Genomic DNA, 21,417 nt, shown 5'->3' on the forward strand with positions numbered 1-21,417 from the left:
TCCCTTGGACCACCCCTCCCCTACAAGGGCCACCTTCACTTTAGCTGCTTTTTCTTGGCTTTCACACTTTGGAGATCGATGTGCCCCAATGAAGAACTAAACCAGACTCGTCTATTTCTGTTGCATTCATTATCCTCAATCATTTTCAGAATTAACAGACTATGTTGTAATTTTATGAGAAGCCTACTGGATTGAATAAGTCAGCTCCTGCTCCATTTTTAATAATGTTTAAACTAAACCCATTGACTTAACTTTCTGGACACTTTCTTCTCTTCAAGGGCGCATCGACCAGCAGGGTTGCGAAAGGCTGCACGTGCATGCGGATTTAGGTGGCCCTGATGGACCATTCACTGCAGAGTTTATCTCCAATAAATGATGAGCTTGTCAAATATCTAGCGGGTGTTGCAGGAGATGCAACTCACATGAGTCTCCATGGCTACCAGTGGGTTTTAGCCTGGTCTCCTCAAGGATTATTCAGCGTTCATATAGAAATCAAGTGACTTGCCACATCTGGTTATGTAACGTGGCCATCTAGGGCCTTGCAAAGTAGTCCGGATCTAATTTCCAGTGGATTTTCTGCACAGAACTGCGATTCCTTTTTTTTTTTTTTTTTTTTGGGGCAACCTTCAGCTAAACTGTAAAATGCAGGGTTGGATGAAAATGAGTGGCTGATGAGGCGATTGAATGCGAGGGACTGATTCGTTTTTATGGAATGCTGCTAACTGGTCTGGGAGGTCAATACACCCACAAATGTGTTTGTTTTGTTCAGCTACCTCAAAACGCTGGATCAAAATCCTTGCTTCCGTCTTCCCTCTGGAAGCGTAGTACAGAGACCTTTGCTCACTAACAAAATGAGATTGTTGCAGGTGTTCGGAGTGGACTTGCTTAGCACAAACAGTAATAGTTTGTGCTAACCTGGTCCCTACGTATTCCTCTGCCCAGGTCAACACATTTAGTGATTGGACACACTGTCTTTTAAAGAGGACCAATCACTTATGCTGTGCGCCCCCCCCGCCCCTCACCCCATTTGACTGGGAGGCCTGTGGCTCCTCACAGGAGTTACTCTATGCATGGCTAGCACAAGGCCCACAATCGGCAGGCCTAATACAGGACCCCTCTATCTAGGCCACACATTTCTTGCTAATGTGTTTAGGGGAAGGAAGCATTTTACACTGTTCTCTTAAAGAAACACAATCTGGAGCCCTCCATTCTCGGGATTTGTTGTGCCATATCCGGTTTACCAAGAGTCTCCTTAGATTTTGGAAAAGACTGTGGCACTTAAGCTTCAACATACTGAAAATGTGATATCTCGATGCAGTGGTCGGGCTTTGGGTCATGTTCAATTTATCATCTGCATTCAGCACCATCGATCACTGTATCCTCTCTTCTCATCGGTTTGAAGTGGCCAGAGTTTCTAATGATGCTATATCCTTGTTTATATGTTTTCATGCAACAGAACTGAGCACGTTAAAATGGGGTACAACTCTTCTCACTTATGTCCCTGTGGGAGGCAGGGGGGTCGCGCCAGCACTAACTCATCCAGTCCTTGATTCTTCTCAATATATGTTAGGCCTCGGTTTACATGCCTAATAAACTGGTGTCTTCAGCTTCACTCTTATCCCACCAACACCCAGATGTATGTACACATCTCCACTCCATCAGAGGATCAGTCTTCCCTGAGAGCTGGCCCTCTTTGCATTCAACATTGGATGCTGAATAACCACCTGCTGTTAAACCCACTTAACACCAAATTTCTTAGTCTGCCCTAAACACCTTCTCAGTGACCCAGGCAGGCACAACCCTTTTGCTGTCATCTGGTGTACACATACTGCCTTTGCTAAATCAGTGAAAAATGCAGGGGCTTATTGGGAGACCAACACGAGGATCAGCAGACGCATTTCATTTTTACGAGTCCTCTCGCTTTAGTTTGCAGCGACAGCTGCAATGGCTCCACCCCATTCTTACTCCATTCCATCTGGACGTTGTTAATGAGGCTTTCATTCCAAACTCTTAAGCTACTGCGCTGGTGTCTATGCACTCTGCATTACCAGTTGAAACGTATTCAAAATGCAGTGGTCTGCCTTATTTCTAATATCCCTAAATTCAATTCCATCTCCAATGCACGCGAAACTCTCCACTGTCTCCCTGTTAGTTCATTTGAAGATCGCCCGCCTGTTTCAGACATGTACATGGCTTAGCCCCTCCCTACCTGATCTCTGCCTTCGCTTCAATCCTCCAGTGCCCTTCTGCTTTACAGTTTCTGAAACCCGATTCATTAGAGGAGAGAGATTGGTGTTTCGCAACTGAATGCCACACTCGTGGGACCACCTACCGTACGCCAGTCTGTCCCCCTTCTCCCTAATCTATTGTCAAGGAATCTTGGTAGACGCCCACAGATGGATTAGGGTTGTCATTGCGGGCACATTTTTGGGGATAATTAGGCTGGTTAGGGTGATTTCCAAGTAATATGTGTTCTAATGTTTTTTCGTGAAGAGGATCAAACTGTTGTAGGTTTATCATTTGACAAGCCCCTGAAATTGATTATCTTGCCTGAATAGTTTACCAGTGGTAGGATGACCTGCACTGCAGGGGACGTTGGGGGAAGTGTGTTGCATTACACCTGCTTAACTCCACCTCTTTGAATTAATCTCTTTCTTCAGAGTAAGTGGCCTGACGAAAGGTACTTGGAAGTCGAGCTTCCCATAAAGGGAATTTGTTCAGGACACACCCTCACTCTACCTCCGACTACAGTTATGTTCCCTCTCTGCAAACATGAGGGCTTTTTTTGAAAGAAAGTTGTTAAATGTGCAAAGGATACAAGGCAAGAACAGGTTTAAGATCCTGTGCGTTCTCTGAACTCACCATCCCGTTACATGTTGAAAAGGACATGTGCACAGGTTTAAACCAAGGTAACAAAACTCATCCCAATAAATGACAAAAGCATCATAACAATTGTACAGAGGCTGCAACACATTATATTAGTAGAAGATCTAACAGAGGGGCTTATGTGGAACTATTATTGGATGGAGTCGGACACGAGAATGCACATTAGGCAGCTGATTGGGCGAAGGGCTCCGGAACTGTACTTTGGCTGCCTATTAGCAAAGACGAACTAGACCAAGTCGTGGTTGAATCCTCCTTGTCATTGGAACAAAGCAACTAATTGTCAGGGAAGGTGGGCCGTTCAGTTTTCTTTAATGTGACGATAGTTGCACTGCTTTAAGGACTTATTTTCTCGAATCTTTGAGTGAAAACAAGCGTTCAGTTGTAAATGTGTCAGGATTTCAGTTATCCATTAATTTGCAGAGTATTCCAAAAAGTAGACACAAGTACAATGTAAGACGGGCAAACCTATTGTGGGAGGGCTGGGGTGCTTGGGACATTATTCAAGATTCATAAATGTATATAATGAACACTAATATGCACTATATATTGAGATGTATATAACATATATTGAGATGCATACTGAAATACAAACTGTACACTGATATGCATTCTATACTTAAGCAATATGACCCGAGCTGCGGGGGCATTACCGAGTCCGGTAATGCCCCAGGGGGCCATAGTTATAGGTCAGAGCGAAACGAGGGCCCCGGGGCATTACCGGACTCGGTAATGACCCTGCCGCAAGGGGCATATTGCTATTAGTACCCCGGCCCACAAGACCGGGGCACGAAAAGCATTTTTTTTCTGTCCCAAGCGGCGCCGGGGAAGGGAAAACTGAGTTCCATTTTCCCTTTCCATGGCGGCATTCGGGAGCGGACGCGCTGGGAACACAAGTTCCTGAAATCGGAAGGTAAGTGGGGTTGGGAGGGTGAGGAAGGGGTAGGAAAGGGAAGAAGAAAAAAAACATACCCGAGTCCACGGCGGGGGGAGCGGGGGGCGATGGCAGCTTCTCAGCCTTGTGGCGGTTCGGAGCGGGGATAGCCCCGCTTCGAACATTCTCATTGGCTGAGGGGCTGCCACGCCCTCCCGCCGGGAACAATGGCTGTGGACTCCCGGGCTGGTAACAACACAGTGACAGCCAATCAGACTGTGTTTTACATTGTGGTTGACTCTCGCCAGGTAATGATGAGATATATACTGCATAATGAGATACATGCATTATCTATTATACACTGCATTTGATTTGATTTATGGAGCATTTGTAAGGCGCTTTATGCAACAGAATTGTGTTACGAAGGGCCACACAGCTAAATGGGAAGGGAACAGGGGAAATAACAATGGCAAAAAAAATTAATATATAGTTGTCCTATCGGGCGTTGTGGCATTCGGCAATGCAAGTACATTGAAGAGACGTGCAGGGGGATGGGGATGACAGGAGGAGCAGAGGAGTGGACATGTGCTATTGGAGGGACCGGGAGGGGAGTGCTAAGGGGAGCCAAGGAGGAGAACGTCAGGCTAAATGCTAATACAGGTGACTCTCAAGGGTGAGATGTGGAGCCACCAAGCATGGGCCTGCAGGGTAGTGCAGTGGTGGGGGGGAGGGGTGCTGGTCTGAAGGGCCTGGGATCCTGTGAGAATCCTGAGGATCAGGCCACCGGCCACATGTTGAGACACATCCATTGTATAGTGAAATTCATATGATAGTATGCGTATGCACCATACACTGAGGTACATACATTGTGTAAATGTATATACAACATTTTGAGAATACATTTCCCCGATGCCTCGTACGAAAGCAAAACCTGCAGTGCATAAATCGGTGGTAGCGGAATCGACATCAGCCGAAACTCGACTCAGCACAGTCGCCGACTACAGCGTCGAAACCGCTGACGAAAGTGACGTTGACACCCTTGACTGTATCAAAGCTTTCTTCCACAGTATCGAAACCTCCTTCGAAAAAGTCAAAGCCAGCGTCTTCTTTATCAATGCCTTAGATGCCTTTATCGAGGCCTTCTTCAATCCCGATACCCAAGTCGACGCCATTGCCCATGCCTAAATCGATACCACCCTCTTTACCTGAAAAAGCTTTGCATCCTCAACCCAGACAGGAATTTTTCAGATCCATGTTATCCATTTTTGAACAACACTCCTCTGAAGAGGATGTTACTTCATCTGGAGTTAGGTTTGGAGCCAGAGAGGTCCCTGAAGAGCTAGTGGACCCGAATTCCAAGATAACAGATCTTTATGACTGTCTCCAAAATGCCAGTGGCCTAGACACTTCCCCTGAAGTGGAATTTGAGAGACCAGACCTTACAGATCATGCAGATCCTAGTCATAGAAATCTCATGGGAAGGGTAATTGATTTTATGGGTTGGAAGGCAGCTTCACCAAATTTCGACCAGGATGACATGACGGACATCCTGAGGGAAGGTCCTCTAAAATATCCTGTTCTTACATTCCATAAAGCACTTCAGAAGAGGGTGATGGTAAATTGGAATACTCCTGATTCGGTTTCAGCAGTAAACAAGAAATTTGTAGCAAAATGCAGGCCATCTTTATCAGATCTGGAATACCTAACTAAACATCCCTCCCCTGAAAGTCTAGTGGTACAAGCTGCAACCTCCACTAGGCAATCGGCTTACCCCTCAATACCACCAGACAGGGATGATGATAAAGTTGATGCTTGGGCCCATAACGTTTTTTTCTTCGGGCAGCATGGCCCTTAAATCGACTAATGTAACCTGTACTTTAGCAAGATTTACATATACCCTGTGGGACTGCATGACATCAGCGGCTGAACGCATTCCGGAAGGTGAGGAACAGTTTGGTTTCCTGGCGATAGTAAAAGATGGTAAAGAGGCTATGGAGGAATGCCTTTAGTCAGGACTGGACACTGCTGATAGTGTAAGCAGGTCGATGGCATCTAGCACGGTCCTACGCAGATTTGCATGTCTGAGGACATCTGGCTTTGCACCTGATGTGCAGTCTAGATTACTCAATATGCCCTTTGATGGCTTGAGGTTGTTTGGCAGCAAGGCGGACACTAGCTTGGAGAAGCTGCAGACCTCAAAAGCTGCAGCAAAATCACTTAGCGCCGCTATAAAACAGCCTCAACAAAACTCTTACGCAGGCTCATCTTCCTGGAGGAGTCGCCCTTTTCGTTTCTACTCCTCTTTTGGAAAAGGGAGAGGTGCTAGATCAGCCCCAGCAGCGGCTACTACCTCCTCAGCCACTGCTGCAAAGCCACTTTGAGGTCTTCACCCACAAGACCCCGGTGGGAGGCAGAATCATGCAGTATGTGGACGAATGGCTGGGCATTACGTCAGGTGCCTGGGCACTAGAGATAGTGACCCATTGTTACTGCCTTCCTTTACTGCCTTCCTTTTCATCAAAGACCTCAAAATCATCCACCGGGAGCCGACTCTGTATAAATTCCAGACCCGCTCCTTGTGCAGGAGATTTTAACCCTGCTAGAGAGAGGTGCAATAGAACATGTACCTGTAGTGGAAAGGAACAAGAGTTGGTACTCCCCTTATTTTCTCATCCCCAAAAATGACGGAGGATTGAGACCCATCTTGGACTTTAGAAATTTGAACAAATTCCTCAGGAAGGACAAGTTCAAGATGGTGACCCTTTCTCAGATCCGTCACGCCCTTCAGCTTCAGGACTGGCTGGTTTCATTGGACTTTCAGGATGCTTACTTTCATGTGCCAATCCATCTCAAGCACAGAATGTACCTGAGGTTCCCAATTGGTGGTTCTCATTATCAGTTTCGGGTTCTACCATTTGGGCTGACCTCCGCCCAGAGGGTTTTCACCAAACTGATGGCGGTGGTGGCTGGGTGTATCCGGAGAAGGGGGATTCACGTCTACCCTTATCTGGACGATTGGCTTATCAGGGCAAGTTCCCCCGAATGAGCCCAGGAACATCTGGCCTTGACCTACCACTTCTTACACAGTGGGCTTCTCCCTCAATTACAAGAAGTCACAAATGATTCCAAGCCAAAGACTCCAATTCATCGGAGCAGTCCTGGATACTTCCTCAGGGAAAGCCTCGCCTCCCGAGGAGAGAGCTCACCACATTCTGCAGATGGTAACAAAGTTTCAAAATGCCCAACATCTACCGGCTTTCGACTTTCTAAGGTTGCTAGGCCTCATGGCATCCTGCATTTTTCTGGTGCCAGAGGCCAGATTGAGGATGAGATCCCTTCAATTGTCCCAATTTTTGTCGGAGATGTCAAATCTTGTGCAAGTCCCAGCCACAGTGGCTCAAGATCTCCTATGGTGGGCTTGCAAGGAAAATATCCTCAAGGGGGACCCTTTTGGCAACCATGGCCCGAGAGAACAGTAGTGACAGAGACTTCACTCACGGGGTGGAGAGCCCACACCAACGATCTGACAATCAGCGGTCGTTGATCTCCAAAGGAGTCCAAACTACACATCAACCTTTTGGAGCTGACAGCAAGCAGACTAGCGCTGAAGGCCTTTCTGCCCTCTGTACAGTTAAAGAATGTCCTGATAATGACAGACCACACAGTGGCCATGTACTACCTCAACAAAACAGGCGTAGGATCACTCCAACTGTGCAGAGGGTCAATACAGCTCTGGTTCTGGGCATTGCAAGAAGGAATCTCTCTATCGGAAGTTCACCTAGCCGGAGAGGTGAACACAGCGGTGGACGCTCTGAGCATGCAGAGCACAGTCTCCCACGAATGGGAGCTTGCTCAGGAAGTTCTTCCAGAGATCTTCGCCCTTTGGGGAACCCCTCAAGTGGATCTGTTAGCGATTGGTGCCAACCGGAAGTGCGAACTGTACTGCTCAAGGGAATTTCCTCCAAGAGGAGCTCTAGGAGACGTGTTCATGGTGGACTGGGTATTTCCACTCCTCTACGCGTTTCCTCCAGTCCCCGTGATTCCTCAGGTAATCAGGAGGTTGAGAAAGTTCAGGAAAACTATGATCCTAATTGCCCTGGATTGGGCCAAGAGTATGTGGTACCCGGACTTTATGGACAATTTGGGGCTCCAAGTTGGCACTATAAAAGGATATCTGGCAGCGCTATCTATCTGTAAGCGTTCCTCGGAAGAGGTGTCCTATTTTAAAATTCCTTTAGTCATTCAATTCTATCTAATGTGTACCCTCTGACACCTTTTAAGTGCCCATCTGGGATTTGAATTTAGTGTTCAAATTTCTCATGTGTGCCCCTTTCGAACCTTTACATTTTTGCCCATTAAGACTTCTAACTCTTAAAACAATTTTGTTGGTGGCTATAACATCAGCCCGCAGGGTAAGTGAGTTGCAGCACTTTCTTTTAAGCCTCCTCACACCATTTTCCATAGAGACAAAGTTATTCGAAAAGTCAAACCATCTTTCTTGCCTAAAATAATCTCTGATTTCCATCTGTCACAGAAAATTACCTTACCTTCTTTTTACCCCCTTCTCATGCTAGTAAGGAAGAGGAAAGGTTGCATAGAATGGACCCAAAGTGGGCTCTCAGTTTCTACATTTCCAGATTGGCAAATCTTCGACCATGTGACCAACTATTTGTTGGGTATACTGGACACAAATTAGGACTCGAGTGTCTAAACAAACCCTACCCAGATGGATAATTCTAGCAATTTTGGAGTTCTATAAATTGGCTGGAAAAGAGCCTCCAGATGGATTAAGGGCTCATTCAACCAGGGGCATGGCAACTTCAATGTCTCTTCAGAGGGGGTGTCCCGGTGCAGGATATTTGTGCTGCGGCCACCTAGTCGTCAATGCACACCTTTTGTGAAGCATTACTGCTTGGACTCTACTTCATATCAAGGAGGACTCTTTGCAAAAGCTGTCCTTCATTCTGTCCATAACTGGATTTTCTGGTACTCCTTCCTCCAAATTCTTACTGCTTTGGGAGCCTATCTGAGATGAGGAATACGTGGGAGGACACAATACATTCGAAGAACAAGTTACTTACCAAATGTAACATTCCTTCGAGTGGATGTTCTTCCCACGTATATCTCATCGACCGTCCCAACCTGTCATGATCACTGCTTCCAAGGAGCCAGGACCAGCCCAACGTTCTTGGAAGCAGGCCCCTAACCCTAATCCTAAGCACCAGCCGGTCCTTTTGGACCTTGTCCTGGCGCCGGTGGCACCAGGCTCATCAAAACCATTGGTACCGACACTGGAAGCGCCGGGCTCATAATAGGTGTGAAGATGCTTGGGTGGACTTACCTGCAGCAGACCATACTGCTTACTTACCAGCCACTTAGAAGCCATCTGAGAACAGGAACTACTTTCTTACCTGGGTGGGGCAGCTCCACTCCCTGGATCCAGCACTGGAACTCTTCTGGAAACTGGATCTCTTTTCTTACCTAGGCGGGGCCGTGGAAGAAGATGCCTCATCAGTCCAAGGCTATTTAAAGCACACCCGACAGATGAAGCGTGCTTCGCGTTATTCTGCATCTGCAGCAGAACGCTCACCGAGTCTGCTCCGGCCTTTCTTCTTCCGATCCTGGATCTGCAAGAATCCTACTTACCATTTCAGTATCCAGACATCATCAGCACCTGCAAAGAACAGAAACAACAGGTTAGCAAGGCGAACTCTACACGCAGTGCTTACTTACCTGATCCATCGGCTGCGGCCGTTTCTTCACGCTGCATATCCACCTGCAAGAACAAAAGCATTGCCATACTTACCGGCACGCTGTGAATTCCGGATTTCTTCGTTCTGCATCGCCGCCTGTGAAGACAAAGTATCGTTAACAACTTACTGGCATTCCGCGGACTCCGGCCCTGCAACCCAACATCTGAAAGGCAAAAGAAAAGACATTAAGCAGGTATTTACTTACGTCCATCACGCTCGTCACAATAAAATGCCTGCAAATTCTCCGGCGTCTCTTTAACACAAACTAAGCTGCAAGGAAAGAGACAGTTAGAGCGCTTGCCATACTTTCGAACTTCCAGGCGCTTCACTTCATCTTTCATCTCAAGAGCCCTGCAATACATAAGGGAAAGGCATTATACAGAGTCTGCATATAAACGTGCCACGCATGTAAAGACTATAAAGACAAAAGGTGTCCAGAGACTCACCGCTCATGCAGATAACGACGGTAACCATCCTCTGAATTCAAGAGGCCTGTGTTTCACCAGTGAAGGAACTGGCAACGGCACCCTGCACCAGACGCAGATGGAGAGCCCAGCATTCACCTATATAAGGTGAGCACGTTGACCTGGGGGCTCTACGAAAAAGCTGGGAAGAGAGAGAGAGAGACAGAGAGGGACATTCAACAACCCAGACCATTAGCCCCCATATTCCTTCACCTGCAGAAACCTCACTCTTCGAGTCCGACACACAGTGCGAAGAGGTTCGACCCCAGAAGCCAATCGAGTCCTGCACATCACTTTTCGAGTCACAGACAGCTTCCTGCCAAGACCCGCGCCTCCGTGGGAATCAGGTGAGCGTTACACAACCTGCCCCTCCGTACAGTTTGCGCCAGTTGCACTCGAACTTCCTTAAGAGCCTGAGGACTTTAAAGCTTGATCAGCTCATACAACCGTGAACACTGTAAAAACAGAACTGAGGTAATGGGCGCTGCTCGAGCCCTTTTATACAGCGGATGATGTGGACGCTTGATGACGGCCCTCGAAGGACTACGACTTAGCGGCCTCGAACACAGCGCCCTCTGGTGAAAAAAAATTCTGAAGCAGCAAAGCTGGGAGACAATATATCTAAGATGAGGAATATGTCGTCGGACCATGCCATCGAAAGAATGTTACCAGGTAAGAGAGTAACTTGTTCGTCTCTGGCATGTGTGCTGTACACCAAATTTGGGAGATAAAAACCTGAGTTGCTGACCCGGATGGAGAGAACTCCAACTCATGGATGCTGGCAGTCCACCGCATCTGATCTGGAGGTCTGTAGGAGCAGACCGGTGCCCAGCAGCTTTGAGAGGAGGAAGGAAAGCAGAAGTCAGCCGGGAACACTGTTGCACAGCCTGGAGGGGCAAGCAGGATGCTGGAAAAGCTAAACTGAATGCCCACCATCCCAGGAAGCCCCGGCGATGTGCCCAATCCCTTAATAAGGTAAAGGGCGGGGTGGCTTTCCAAGAGGGGGCATGCATTTGTCCCTAGGCTCCTTTGCACCCATAATGTTTGGATGGCACGCAGGGACCGAAAGCCTATGGACCTTATCATTTCAGTAGTGAAACAAATCCTGTTGATCACCAGGAAAGGATGGAGGACCCCAAGTGACATAAAGAGAACAAGAGGGAGAGTCCATTAAAACAGTGGCAGGGATAAACCCACTGAGAGAAACCAGGGTCTTGGACCCAAACCAAGAGAGTGAGAAGAGTAATCTTCCTTGTGGCAGTACTTGGCAGGGTTGTGATCCAAGTGGGCCAAATCAAAGGAGGAGAGAAACCAGGGACACAGACCCTCCTGACACTCAAAGTTGGGTGCTGTAGGTGTGAAGCCTAATGAAGAGAAGACCAGAGGAAGGGAATCATTCCCCCTGGTTGTAATACTGTTCTACAATTACCATGAGAAGTGAGTCATTTTCCTGGTAACTCGGACCGGGAGTAAGGTCCAACAGGTCTGACGAAGGGAATCATTCCCCCAGGCTGTTTGAGACTGAGACCGAGTGCCAGGAGAAGGGAGGCATTCGCCTGGCCTACCAAGAAGACCTTGTTCTGAACTTTGTGACCTGGGGATGGTAATCAGGCTATCTAAGAATGGAAGTTGGGAGGAAGGAGCCATCCCCCTGGGACCAGAACAGTACTGCCCTATTCTTTAATTTCTAGTATAAGAGACAGAAGTGAGGTTTTCTTGACACAGGATGGTGGACATTGTTGCTTTGACAGACATTCTGACGATCACCTTAGTTCCTAAGTTGCTGCATGGAAACCCTCTAAGGAATAGGGACAAATGGGTTTTCTCTTTCTTTCTGGTTTATATAAGTCTGTAGCTCCAATTATGCCACCTTTGTGTCACAACCTGGAGAATGACTTGAAGTCACCGTAAGGGTATTGTCCAAACGTTCCGCTTTCCCACCCGAGGCACCACTCTCCTCACCTGAGTCTTCAGGGTCTGAGGCTCCGACGCCGTGTCTGTGGGCAAGGTAATCCTTTTTACTCTTCGGTGTGAATGCTCTGACACGGAATGAAGCCGTGGTGGAACTCTGTATTGGTTACCACCTTGGCTCCGTTCCCGTATGCAGGCGGGTAAGGGGAAAAAGCCCAAAGGCGGAAAAAACCCCTGAGTTGTAGTCGTGGATTGTGATGAGAGATGTAGTTGTCGCTGTAGTGGTAGTGAAATTCAATTGCCTCGGAATCCTTGAAGTAAACAAATCGAAGATCCTTCCGGAGAGGAAATGACAAGGAAGGAAAGAATACGGGCATGTAGCAGGTAAGCGACAAAACACAGCAGCAGCGGGAAACCGGCGGAGGAGAGGAGCCGCCAGGGAGACGGGAAGGAAGGAGAGAAAAAGGAGAGAGAAATCCCCAGAAGGGGGAACAAGAGCAAGCGAGAAAAAGGCACTGGAAGCGTCTCACCGTGAAAACGAAAGGAGACGGTTGCAACGCAAGGAATCATGGGTAGCAGGAAGTAAATAGGCGAGACGAATGACAGAGGAAAAAACACTAGACCGTAAACAGAGAAACGTGAAAAAACGTGGTGGCAGTATTAATGGCGGCGAAGCCGTAACAACGGCATCCATCGCCAACCAAGAGGGTTCATGACACTTTGTGTCAACCTACTTCTTCTGCACCCTTAAATTATGTTTGTTTTATTGATTTATAGAGCGCACCACACCCTGAGGTATCTTGTCGCTTTACAAGAAAATTCTTGGTGAAGACAGTTGCATAAAAATATACATAGTGAGTTTATATTCCAGATTTTGCAGATTTGCCACTGTTTCGTCCTCTAGTTACAAGGTCATGGCAGGTGCATGTTTATTATATATTCAGATGTGCATGCTACGTTCTAATTACTCATGTAGACAACATTCTGAAAAGCATACATGATATGAGAAATTGCTTATACTATATGCTAAGACATGCATGTTATATTGCAAAGGACCTACAACATAATAGAAAAGACTTACATCTTGATTATTAATGTGTATGCCATGCACTTAAATGTATAAACATGTTGAAACACAGTATAGGAAGGAAGGTGCAAACTCTGGTTCCCTGCACACCTCACCTACTCAGCGACTGGTGTTCATACCAGTTTCAGTGCTCATCACATCATCAAGGAGGCAGTTTTCACTTGCAACTCGCTGCCAGTGCAGGTGTTGAAACATATACGTGATACATTGACAGTCTTTATATACTAGTGGGAAGCTTGCAATAGCATAGTGAAACTTCTCACACAAACTTTTTCTTCTACACACTACTGAACATGTCACATGGTCATGACCCCTGGATTGGGCGGCTTGTTCTTTAATAGCTGGTTTCACTTTCCACAAGTTGTTCAGGCGAGTAGCTGAGCTTTCTGAGACTGCAAACATATTCTCTGCCACCAGATTCTTCAGAAAGTGTATATGGCTTAAAGAGTCAAATGAATTATGATAGAATGAGACACGTAGCACTCTGATCCTACTGGGCAACCTCGATGTAGGACCATCCATATACATTAATGAGACCCTGCCGAGAATGTATGTTAGTTTTGTTTACAGTTTGCTCCATCAATACAATCTAGTTAGGCTTTGCCTCAGATTTTGGATAACATTTGTGTGGTTAAGCAATTTGTAATTAGTCTGATTTAATTGAAGGATATCTATAGCTCTGAATGATCTGCAGCACCTGCAATCTTAGGTTTGCTAGATGGCAGCCTTGTTGTATGTCCCATTGTGAACATGTGATGGCCTCACCTGTTTGTGCTCAGTCTCCCCTGCACCTCTCCTCTAATTAGGTACCCATGCAGGTGGTATGTTATTCAATACACCAAGCACTCTAACAGGTGTGTGTGTGAGAGAGAGACCTAGTGTCATTAAAATTGCTTGGTCTGTAGAGTTCCAACACCTGAAGATCCTTGGTCCACACTAAAGAGACATAGGTTACAAATCTGTGGTGTGAAATGTGAGCCTTTGCTACAGGACATCATTTTGCACCCAGAAGCTTTCTTCAGATGAGTTAAAATTAGATGTCCGACTTCAGATAACTGATCACAATAGGCTGTATAGTTCCCATAAACTAAGGTTGCAAGCAAAAGCATTTATCAGGCAATGGTCCCAGTATCGTAGACTCACTCGTATCATAGTCTTCCTTGCTGCGTTACCGCCAGGTTTCCTGTAGCCTGAGGTATTGGCCTCATGCCCTGCATGCCCAGGACAATTCAGACCACAGCAGCATTTCCACAAAAAGGACCAACTTTGCTGGTTATGGCCAGAAGCTGTGTATTAAAAACCAACATGTTGCTTAAAACTGGCCACACACAGCCTATACATGAGGGGCAGGTTAGCTTTTTTTCGTATGAAGAAGAAGAAACAAGTCCATTAAATTGAAGGTTACAGTGGGGAGAGGATGCACAATGGCCCTATGCGTAAAAGTAAGCACATGGCCAGGTGCCACACAATGCATTCTCAACTACAGAAAAACATGAACGTTGTTGGGATTGGTGGTGCGAAGTGTTTAAAGTCTGGATGATGGGACCTCGGGCGATTGGGGAAAGGGGCAATGGGAATAAGGGGCATTAGCCATTCCCCTTTAAACCAGAACCAATTATTTTTTTTATTGTTTAATAATCTGACTAACCCTGTCCTAAGACTACTGATTGAAAAAGCTGATACTAGAGTACATTTGCTGACTAGCTCGAATGGAACTCTGATCCAGTCTGAGCCATTTCATTTTGGTATTTGGAGCATCTTCAACCTTGGGCATTGTGCCATTACCTGAACTTGCTTCGTGCTGCACTCTCGTTAAATTACCCATCCCCAGATGGGTGTTATCACATCTATGATGCGCGTTAGTTCAGTAGGTTATCTATATCATTGCAAGTACTAATTAGTAGATGAGCGAAAGAGGCTCCAAATGTATTTAAATAAACCATTGGGAGTATTGCCTTCAATAAGTCTATTGTGTTTCCAATTTAGCACAGCAATGAAAGAGGTGTTGAAGCAAAAGAAACTAGAAACTCCTAGTCGATCCAAAAAGGGCTTGGAGGAAGAGAAAAAAGTAAACCAGGACCATGATAAAATAAACGGAAACCAAGAGAAGAGTAACAAGAAGGAAAAGGTATGAGAGTAAGCAATGGACACTACTGCTATAAGCACGACTTGTTTCATTTTCCAGTATTTCTAATCTTTATTCTGTACTTTTGTTCTTTCCAGAGAAAAAGCAAAATCAAATCTATGGACTTGAAGCAGATAGACTTTGATGGGTAAGCAGCTAATATCAATCCCCATGAAATGCATTTTACTCTCATTCCTTTTCTTGCACTTTTGAAGTTAGCACTGTTTTTTTTTCGGTAGCCCGAGTGCTTAACCTTTTGTGATGCTGAACTTCATTGGTTGCCCCCTATGTTTAGTGGTGAATCCATCAAAGGTGAGCTGGATGACTCTGTTTTCCTGCCTGCTCCAATGGAAGGGAAGCGGGAGAAGAGGCCTAGGTCTGAGGACACCGATGGAACCCCTGGGTAAGTGAATGATACTCTGCTTTTATGGGATGACCCACCCCATTGGTCAATTGACGGATAAGAGTGATTGGTTGCAATAGTGCAGGAATCGTTTTCTCTTGAAAAGCCCCAAATGCTGTAGCCATGATTATTTGACAAGTGAGATTAATTGTATCCCCTTGGCATTAAGCAAGTGATTCAATCATACAGTAAGGCAGTGGGGCCACCAGCTCCCCTTGTACCCGCACATTTTCCTGCATATATTTTGAAAAGTTCACAAATCCAGTGAATTGTTAAAATCACGCTTTTATAATATTTACAAACCATTATGCACACTTAAATCAAACTCCTTTCCCCCCCTAGATTCTTGGTTGCCCTCCTTTCATTCCCTTGAACCCTAGTGCACACGTTCCTTGCACTCATTCACTCGCTGTTGCTTCTCTCCTGCCAGTTTCACTCATCCTTTACTTCGCCCAAATTCTCTAAATGTATTGTTAACCATTTGTCCTTCTCCCCCCACATCTTTTACACACGTTCCATTCCTTCTCTCCCATCTATCTTGCCCTCTATTTTCCAGAGTATCTGCTTCTCATCTTCTTGCTTGCATAGCAGTAATACTCTTGGCCTACTGCTTACCCTTCAACCTGGATTTCGGCCAACGCATTCTTCTGAAACCACTTGACTAACATTCTTACCCCTGCTTGTCATTCAGGACGACTCCTACTTCTTGACCGATCTGCTGCTTTTGATGTGGTTGATCACTCTAAATGCGCTCCCATAGTTTCTCCTCCTCTTGGTATTTCCTATTCTCCGCTATCCTGTTTTCCTGCCACCTTTTTGGTCACTCGTAGTAGATGTTGCTTAAACCTGGTCTCCCTTCCCTTCCTCTGCATAATGGTGTCCCCCAAGGCTTTGACCCAGAACCTCCTCGGTTTTCCCTGTGCAATATTCGACTAGCTTATATTATTTCCTCCAATGGTTTGGATTGTCGCTTTTATGCATATGATTCACCGATCTTTCTTTCCTTTCCTTCTTTCACTGATGCACTTCACGCCTCCTGTTCAGACTGTCTCAGCAATGTGATCCTGTCCACCTTAATTCTTCAAACTGGCCTTTTTCTTTCCTGCCTCATGTCTTGCATGTTTCCTCCTGTTTCGCTCCCGCATTTCTCCGCTCATAACATAGGAGTAATGTTCACCCTTTCTTATCTTAACTCTTGTCACTTGTACCTGCTACTTCTGATGTTTTCAATATCTAGAAAGTCAGCCATTTTCTCATTTTCCATGACGACGCCTTGGTCCTTACTGCGTCCACATCGCTCCCGTTCAATCTGTCTGTAACTCTGCTAGCCACGCCTTTCAATGCCCACCTCACATCTTCTTTTACCTTTTCTTTGGTTTTGCACGCATCCAGTGTCTTGTTCTTTCTTAGGCTTTCTTTTGTTAGAATGCTCTATTCATCCATCTTCTGAGTTTCAATTGTCTACCGTCCTGTTTTCGTTTCTTCGTTGCTTGCTCCTAATGTGTGGTACTCCCTTAATAATCCCCAGTGCTCTGCCCCCACTCCCTGGCCCCCACTCCCTCTTTATGTCCTTTCTAAATCCAATTACTTGCTTCCATCTCTAATTTAGTTTTCATTCTCTTGCCACAGATCGTATTCTGATCGAGTTGTGCCCCTTGTATATTTGCTTTGTTGGCTTTATGTATAGCTGTTTGGCGAAAGCACTACATAAATGCAATCAAAGAAATATATCAATGTAAACGGCACATCATCAATTAAACTAAATTGGCACTTTGTGTTTGAATAGTAGATACCTTTTGGAAGCTATTTTTTGTGTGCTTGTGTACGTTCAGGCATCTTTGTTTGGTTATGTGATCTTACCAACCACAATTACAGAGTGGTAAATGTAATCACGGACAAAACACTGTAAACTTTTCTTTTTCATTTTTTTATCGGGGGGGGGTCCACCTGTCGGCCCCCTGTGTTTTTCCCTTATAATGCCTACCCATTTTGACCCCTTTAGCCCACTAGCCTTTATTTAATTAATGGTTGTTGTATTTTTTGGTGTTATGGTCCACTCTGAAATGTACCACTCTGTAATGTTTTAGATATATTGACTGGATACCCTTTGTTTTAAGTACGTACTTCACATATTGTGGTACATTTACTCTGCTGCAAAAATATTCCAATTTAATATTTCTACCACATTCCTGTCTGACTCCTAATGTTCCCAGCACATGGCTCTTAAATTTCCCTTGGAGTGCTGTACACTGTGCATCCCGCAAACCCCAACTATACTCCATCCCATTCATTTGATGACCTACAATCATAGGCTTGGGGAGATCCCGTGAATTGCCAAGGTAAAACCCTTACTTTGGTTCAGTAACTAGTCCAATGCTCATATACAGAACACAGATCAATGGCATGTTTCAATACATGTGGTGAGCTACAACCTTCTTTACATGGGAGACTGTTTGAGTCAATATTTGAACTGGGGGTTTCAATGTTTTCAATTCTCTTTAACCTGCAGGTAAAATTCCTAATTTTAACTTGATCTTTCCAGTTTACGCTGGTCCTTTATTAGTTTAAAAGTAAGGTAACTCATTTTCAATGCATCTGTTCTGATTCCTCTAATTAGTTCCAAAACCTTCAAAAAAGAGCCAGAAGACCAAGACTTTGTGATAATCCCAAAAGACGTAAAAAGGAAGAGATCGATGGCGGAGGGTGCTGAGGAAGCACTAAGGTAAGCAAACACATGTGTAAATACATTCTGGAAAGAACTGGATTGTGCCAGTACCTCTGAATCCAGGAATGTGTCAAGAGGGCAGTGGCATCAGAGTTGGTACATGGAATGGGGTATGCACTAGTGAGGGTACTCATTAACCTGCGCTTAAAGTGCTGCTAATATGCAAGAGCAGTACCATGTTGGCTTCCTTGCCTGTATGCGCTGGGGGACAGGAGGTACCTCAGAAGGAAAGGCATCTCAAAAGAACATTCCTCAGTTTTTCTATTGAATCCAACCACATATTGTATTGAAAATGTTGCCAGCTTTGAGTCCATAGAATAAATGAAGACTGTAGGCAAAAAGTTGCAAATCCATTACACCAATTGTAAGGTGATCAGATGGCCGAACTACTGTATTCAATTTTGACCGTTTTTCTTTAAGTAAACAAATGTATTCTGGGAATTGTGGTCATTTACTTTGCTTGAAAAAGTTGATCTTAGGTGTTTGATAAGATTGCTTTTAAAGAAAACCCACAGTGGGAGAAAGTGGTGTGGCATGAGTCCTGTAGTCACCTGCAGCAGGTAGCTTTTCAGACCATAGTGATGGACACTGGACATCGCACAGTTATTCCTATGTTTACCGTCTGAGACTGTCCTCTGGTTCCCCTCGACGGTGGCACTGGGTGTACACAGGGATCCCGGAATCTGGTAAACTGGAAGCTTCTCAATGCTGAGCACCGAGCTAGACCCCATAAACTGTGCAATTTCAGGAGGAAGTCTAATTGTTGAATTATCGGATGAATGTGAGCGAGAGTCCACAAATTCGACCCGTTCCAATGGTGTGAATGGCAAGGAGCTAGCAGCAGCTATAGAAAGAATTGTAAAAGGGTGCCTATCAACTACATGGCAATATTCCACCAAGGGGTGCTTTGTCACTACGATTTTCATAATTGTATGTTCTATATGGATTGAAGTGTTATTGCCTACTGGTACATTGGGCAATTTGCCTGCGAGCGGGTTTAAAGTGAAGGCCATAACTGGCCTAGCTTCCTGGTGTGCAGCGTGGCCTGCTTGCATAATGTGAAGTGGCTTTGGCTTGTGTTTAGTTTGTAGAGCCACCTGTTGGAAATGTTTGAGGGAGTGGTCTGAAGAGGAATATGATTGAGCGGCTTTGTTGAGCGGAGAAGCTTCTGCTAAAGAGGAGCCATTGGAGTATGTTCTTCTCTCAGGGCTGAGCAGCAGTGGTATTTATTTTATTTATTTATTTTAGCATTTGTAAAGCGCACTACAGCCCACAGGCAACGAGGCGCTATAAGGACATTTTAAGAAGGCTTGCTTGAGGGTTACAGTAAGCAGCCCCAAAGAGTAAATTTAACTACATTCGCATGGTTACAGAGGATACACATAGGACATTACAGTTGGTTACTAATAATCTAGTCTAGGTAACAGGAGGCAACACAGAAATTCTCCTATACAAGGTGCAACAGTAGAAGTGCAAAACCTAGAATGACAGGGTCTTAAATGAAGAGGTTGGTTTTTAAGGCCTTGCGGAAGGCCGTGTGTGAGTCGATTGATCTAATCTGAGCGGGGAGGTTGTTCCATAAGGTTGCTGCCATAGTAGGGAAGCTGGTGCCTCCTGCGGGCACTCTGCGTGTGTGCGGGACAGTGATGCGGTTGGCATAGGCTGCCCTTGAGGGTCTGGTGATTTTTGTCTGGTTATCCTTTCAGTCAGATAAGGAGGGGCTTGGTCATGAAGACACTTATGTGTAAGGGCCAGGGTTTTGAAGACCACCCTTTCCTTGATGGGAAGCCAGTGTAGCTGCCTTCTGATCCCGGAGATGTGGTCCTTGCGAGCGGTGCCTGTAGCATCTCTTAAGGCATTATTTTGGGCAATCTGAAGTTTGGCGAGGTTTTTTTGGGAGGTTCCAATAAACGGAGCATTGCAATAGTCCAGTCTGGAGCCGATGATGGCCCTGGCAATTGAGATGCAGTTTTGGCGTGAAAGGAAGGGCCTGATGGCATTGATGAGTTTGGAGTGATATGTTGCGGATGAGGCGATGGCATTTACCTGTCTGTCCATAGTGAGGCTGGGCTCTAGATATACACCCAATGTTTTGATAGTTTGAGAGACTTTGATGGGAATATTGTATTGTGAAGGATTGGTATTTGGTATCCAATTTGCCCAAAGTGGATGGGGAGCCGACAAGCAGGAGTTCCGTCTTCTCACTGTTTAGGCAAAGCCAATTCTCAGCCATCCAGGATTGAATGGTGGCGTATATGCTGTTGAGTGTGTCCAGGTCCTTAGTGTAGTCACCTGACAGGGGGATGAGAACCTGAGTATCATCTGGGATGATGGTAGAAGTGAGACATCAACACAGAGAATTAGGAATTCTCTGCAGTAACATCATTGTGAGGAGTTTTTTGTTAGAGATTTAGCCACAGATATAAGTTAATGTGATCCATATACAACAAAAGCTATGGAAGGCCGGTAGCTCTACTTTTTTCTGGTATAAGGTGGGATTGGACAAGATGCAGGACTGTTTTAATAAGTCATTTCAGGTTAAAAAAAGGATTGTTTAAGAAATGTATGTGTCATTGCTCAGTGTTATGAGTAGATCAGATTATGTGAGGAATTGCCATCTGGCAAGGGTGTAGAAGGCCTGACTTTTTGTTGTTGGTGATTAAATAATAAAATGATCAATTTCAGAAAGGATGTGTTAACCAGCCCCCTCCTCCCACCAGAAAGCTGTGCCAAAAGCGTAGTGTACCTCATCCCCCTTTGCATCAGTCTCCTCCTCTGCAGCTAATGCTCTTCAGCGGAACAGAGCAGGGTCAGAAGTTAAAGGTGCCCTTCTGTCAGTTGCAGTTTGTTGTTACCGCCAAGTGACTTCAGTACAGAGGCTGCACCTCTAGACTTCCAAAACAACATAAAACTGAGTAATTGCTATTGTGATGGAAGTGTAGTCTTTAAACAAAAAGCCATACCTGATCTTGGGATATGGCTGATGATCATTCACAAATCGAAAGCCACATCTGATTTGTATAATGCACATGTCAACACTGTAGGCCCAACACTGCAGTGAATGGGATTCAGTGTTGTGACAAATCCAATTCGTCACCTGCCCCCAAGGGGGAGACACCACCCTTGGGTTCTAGGCTAGCTTGAGCCTTCTAGGCTTAACACCGCTTAGGAGACAGGGCAAGTGGGAGCCCA

The 21,417-nt window shown here is 45.5% G+C and overlaps 1 protein-coding gene across 1 annotated transcript in view; it reads left to right on the forward strand.

Annotated features, from left to right (window-relative positions):
• The window catches only part of LOC138527482 (DNA topoisomerase I, mitochondrial-like), a 2,081,463-nt gene that overhangs the window by 364,411 nt on the left and 1,695,635 nt on the right, over positions 1 to 21,417 (forward strand). The window contains exons 12-15 of the mRNA XM_069638684.1: positions 14,959 to 15,100; positions 15,196 to 15,245; positions 15,393 to 15,500; positions 18,118 to 18,222. Of these exons, the coding sequence (XP_069494785.1) occupies positions 14,959 to 15,100; positions 15,196 to 15,245; positions 15,393 to 15,500; positions 18,118 to 18,222 (405 nt within the window). The remainder of the gene's footprint in view (positions 1 to 14,958; positions 15,101 to 15,195; positions 15,246 to 15,392; positions 15,501 to 18,117; positions 18,223 to 21,417) is intronic.

This window comes from Ambystoma mexicanum, chromosome 1q (genome assembly GCF_040938575.1).
Source record: "Ambystoma mexicanum isolate Mex_15411 chromosome 1q, UKY_AmexF1_1, whole genome shotgun sequence".
Lineage (NCBI taxonomy): Eukaryota > Metazoa > Chordata > Amphibia > Caudata > Ambystomatidae > Ambystoma > Ambystoma mexicanum.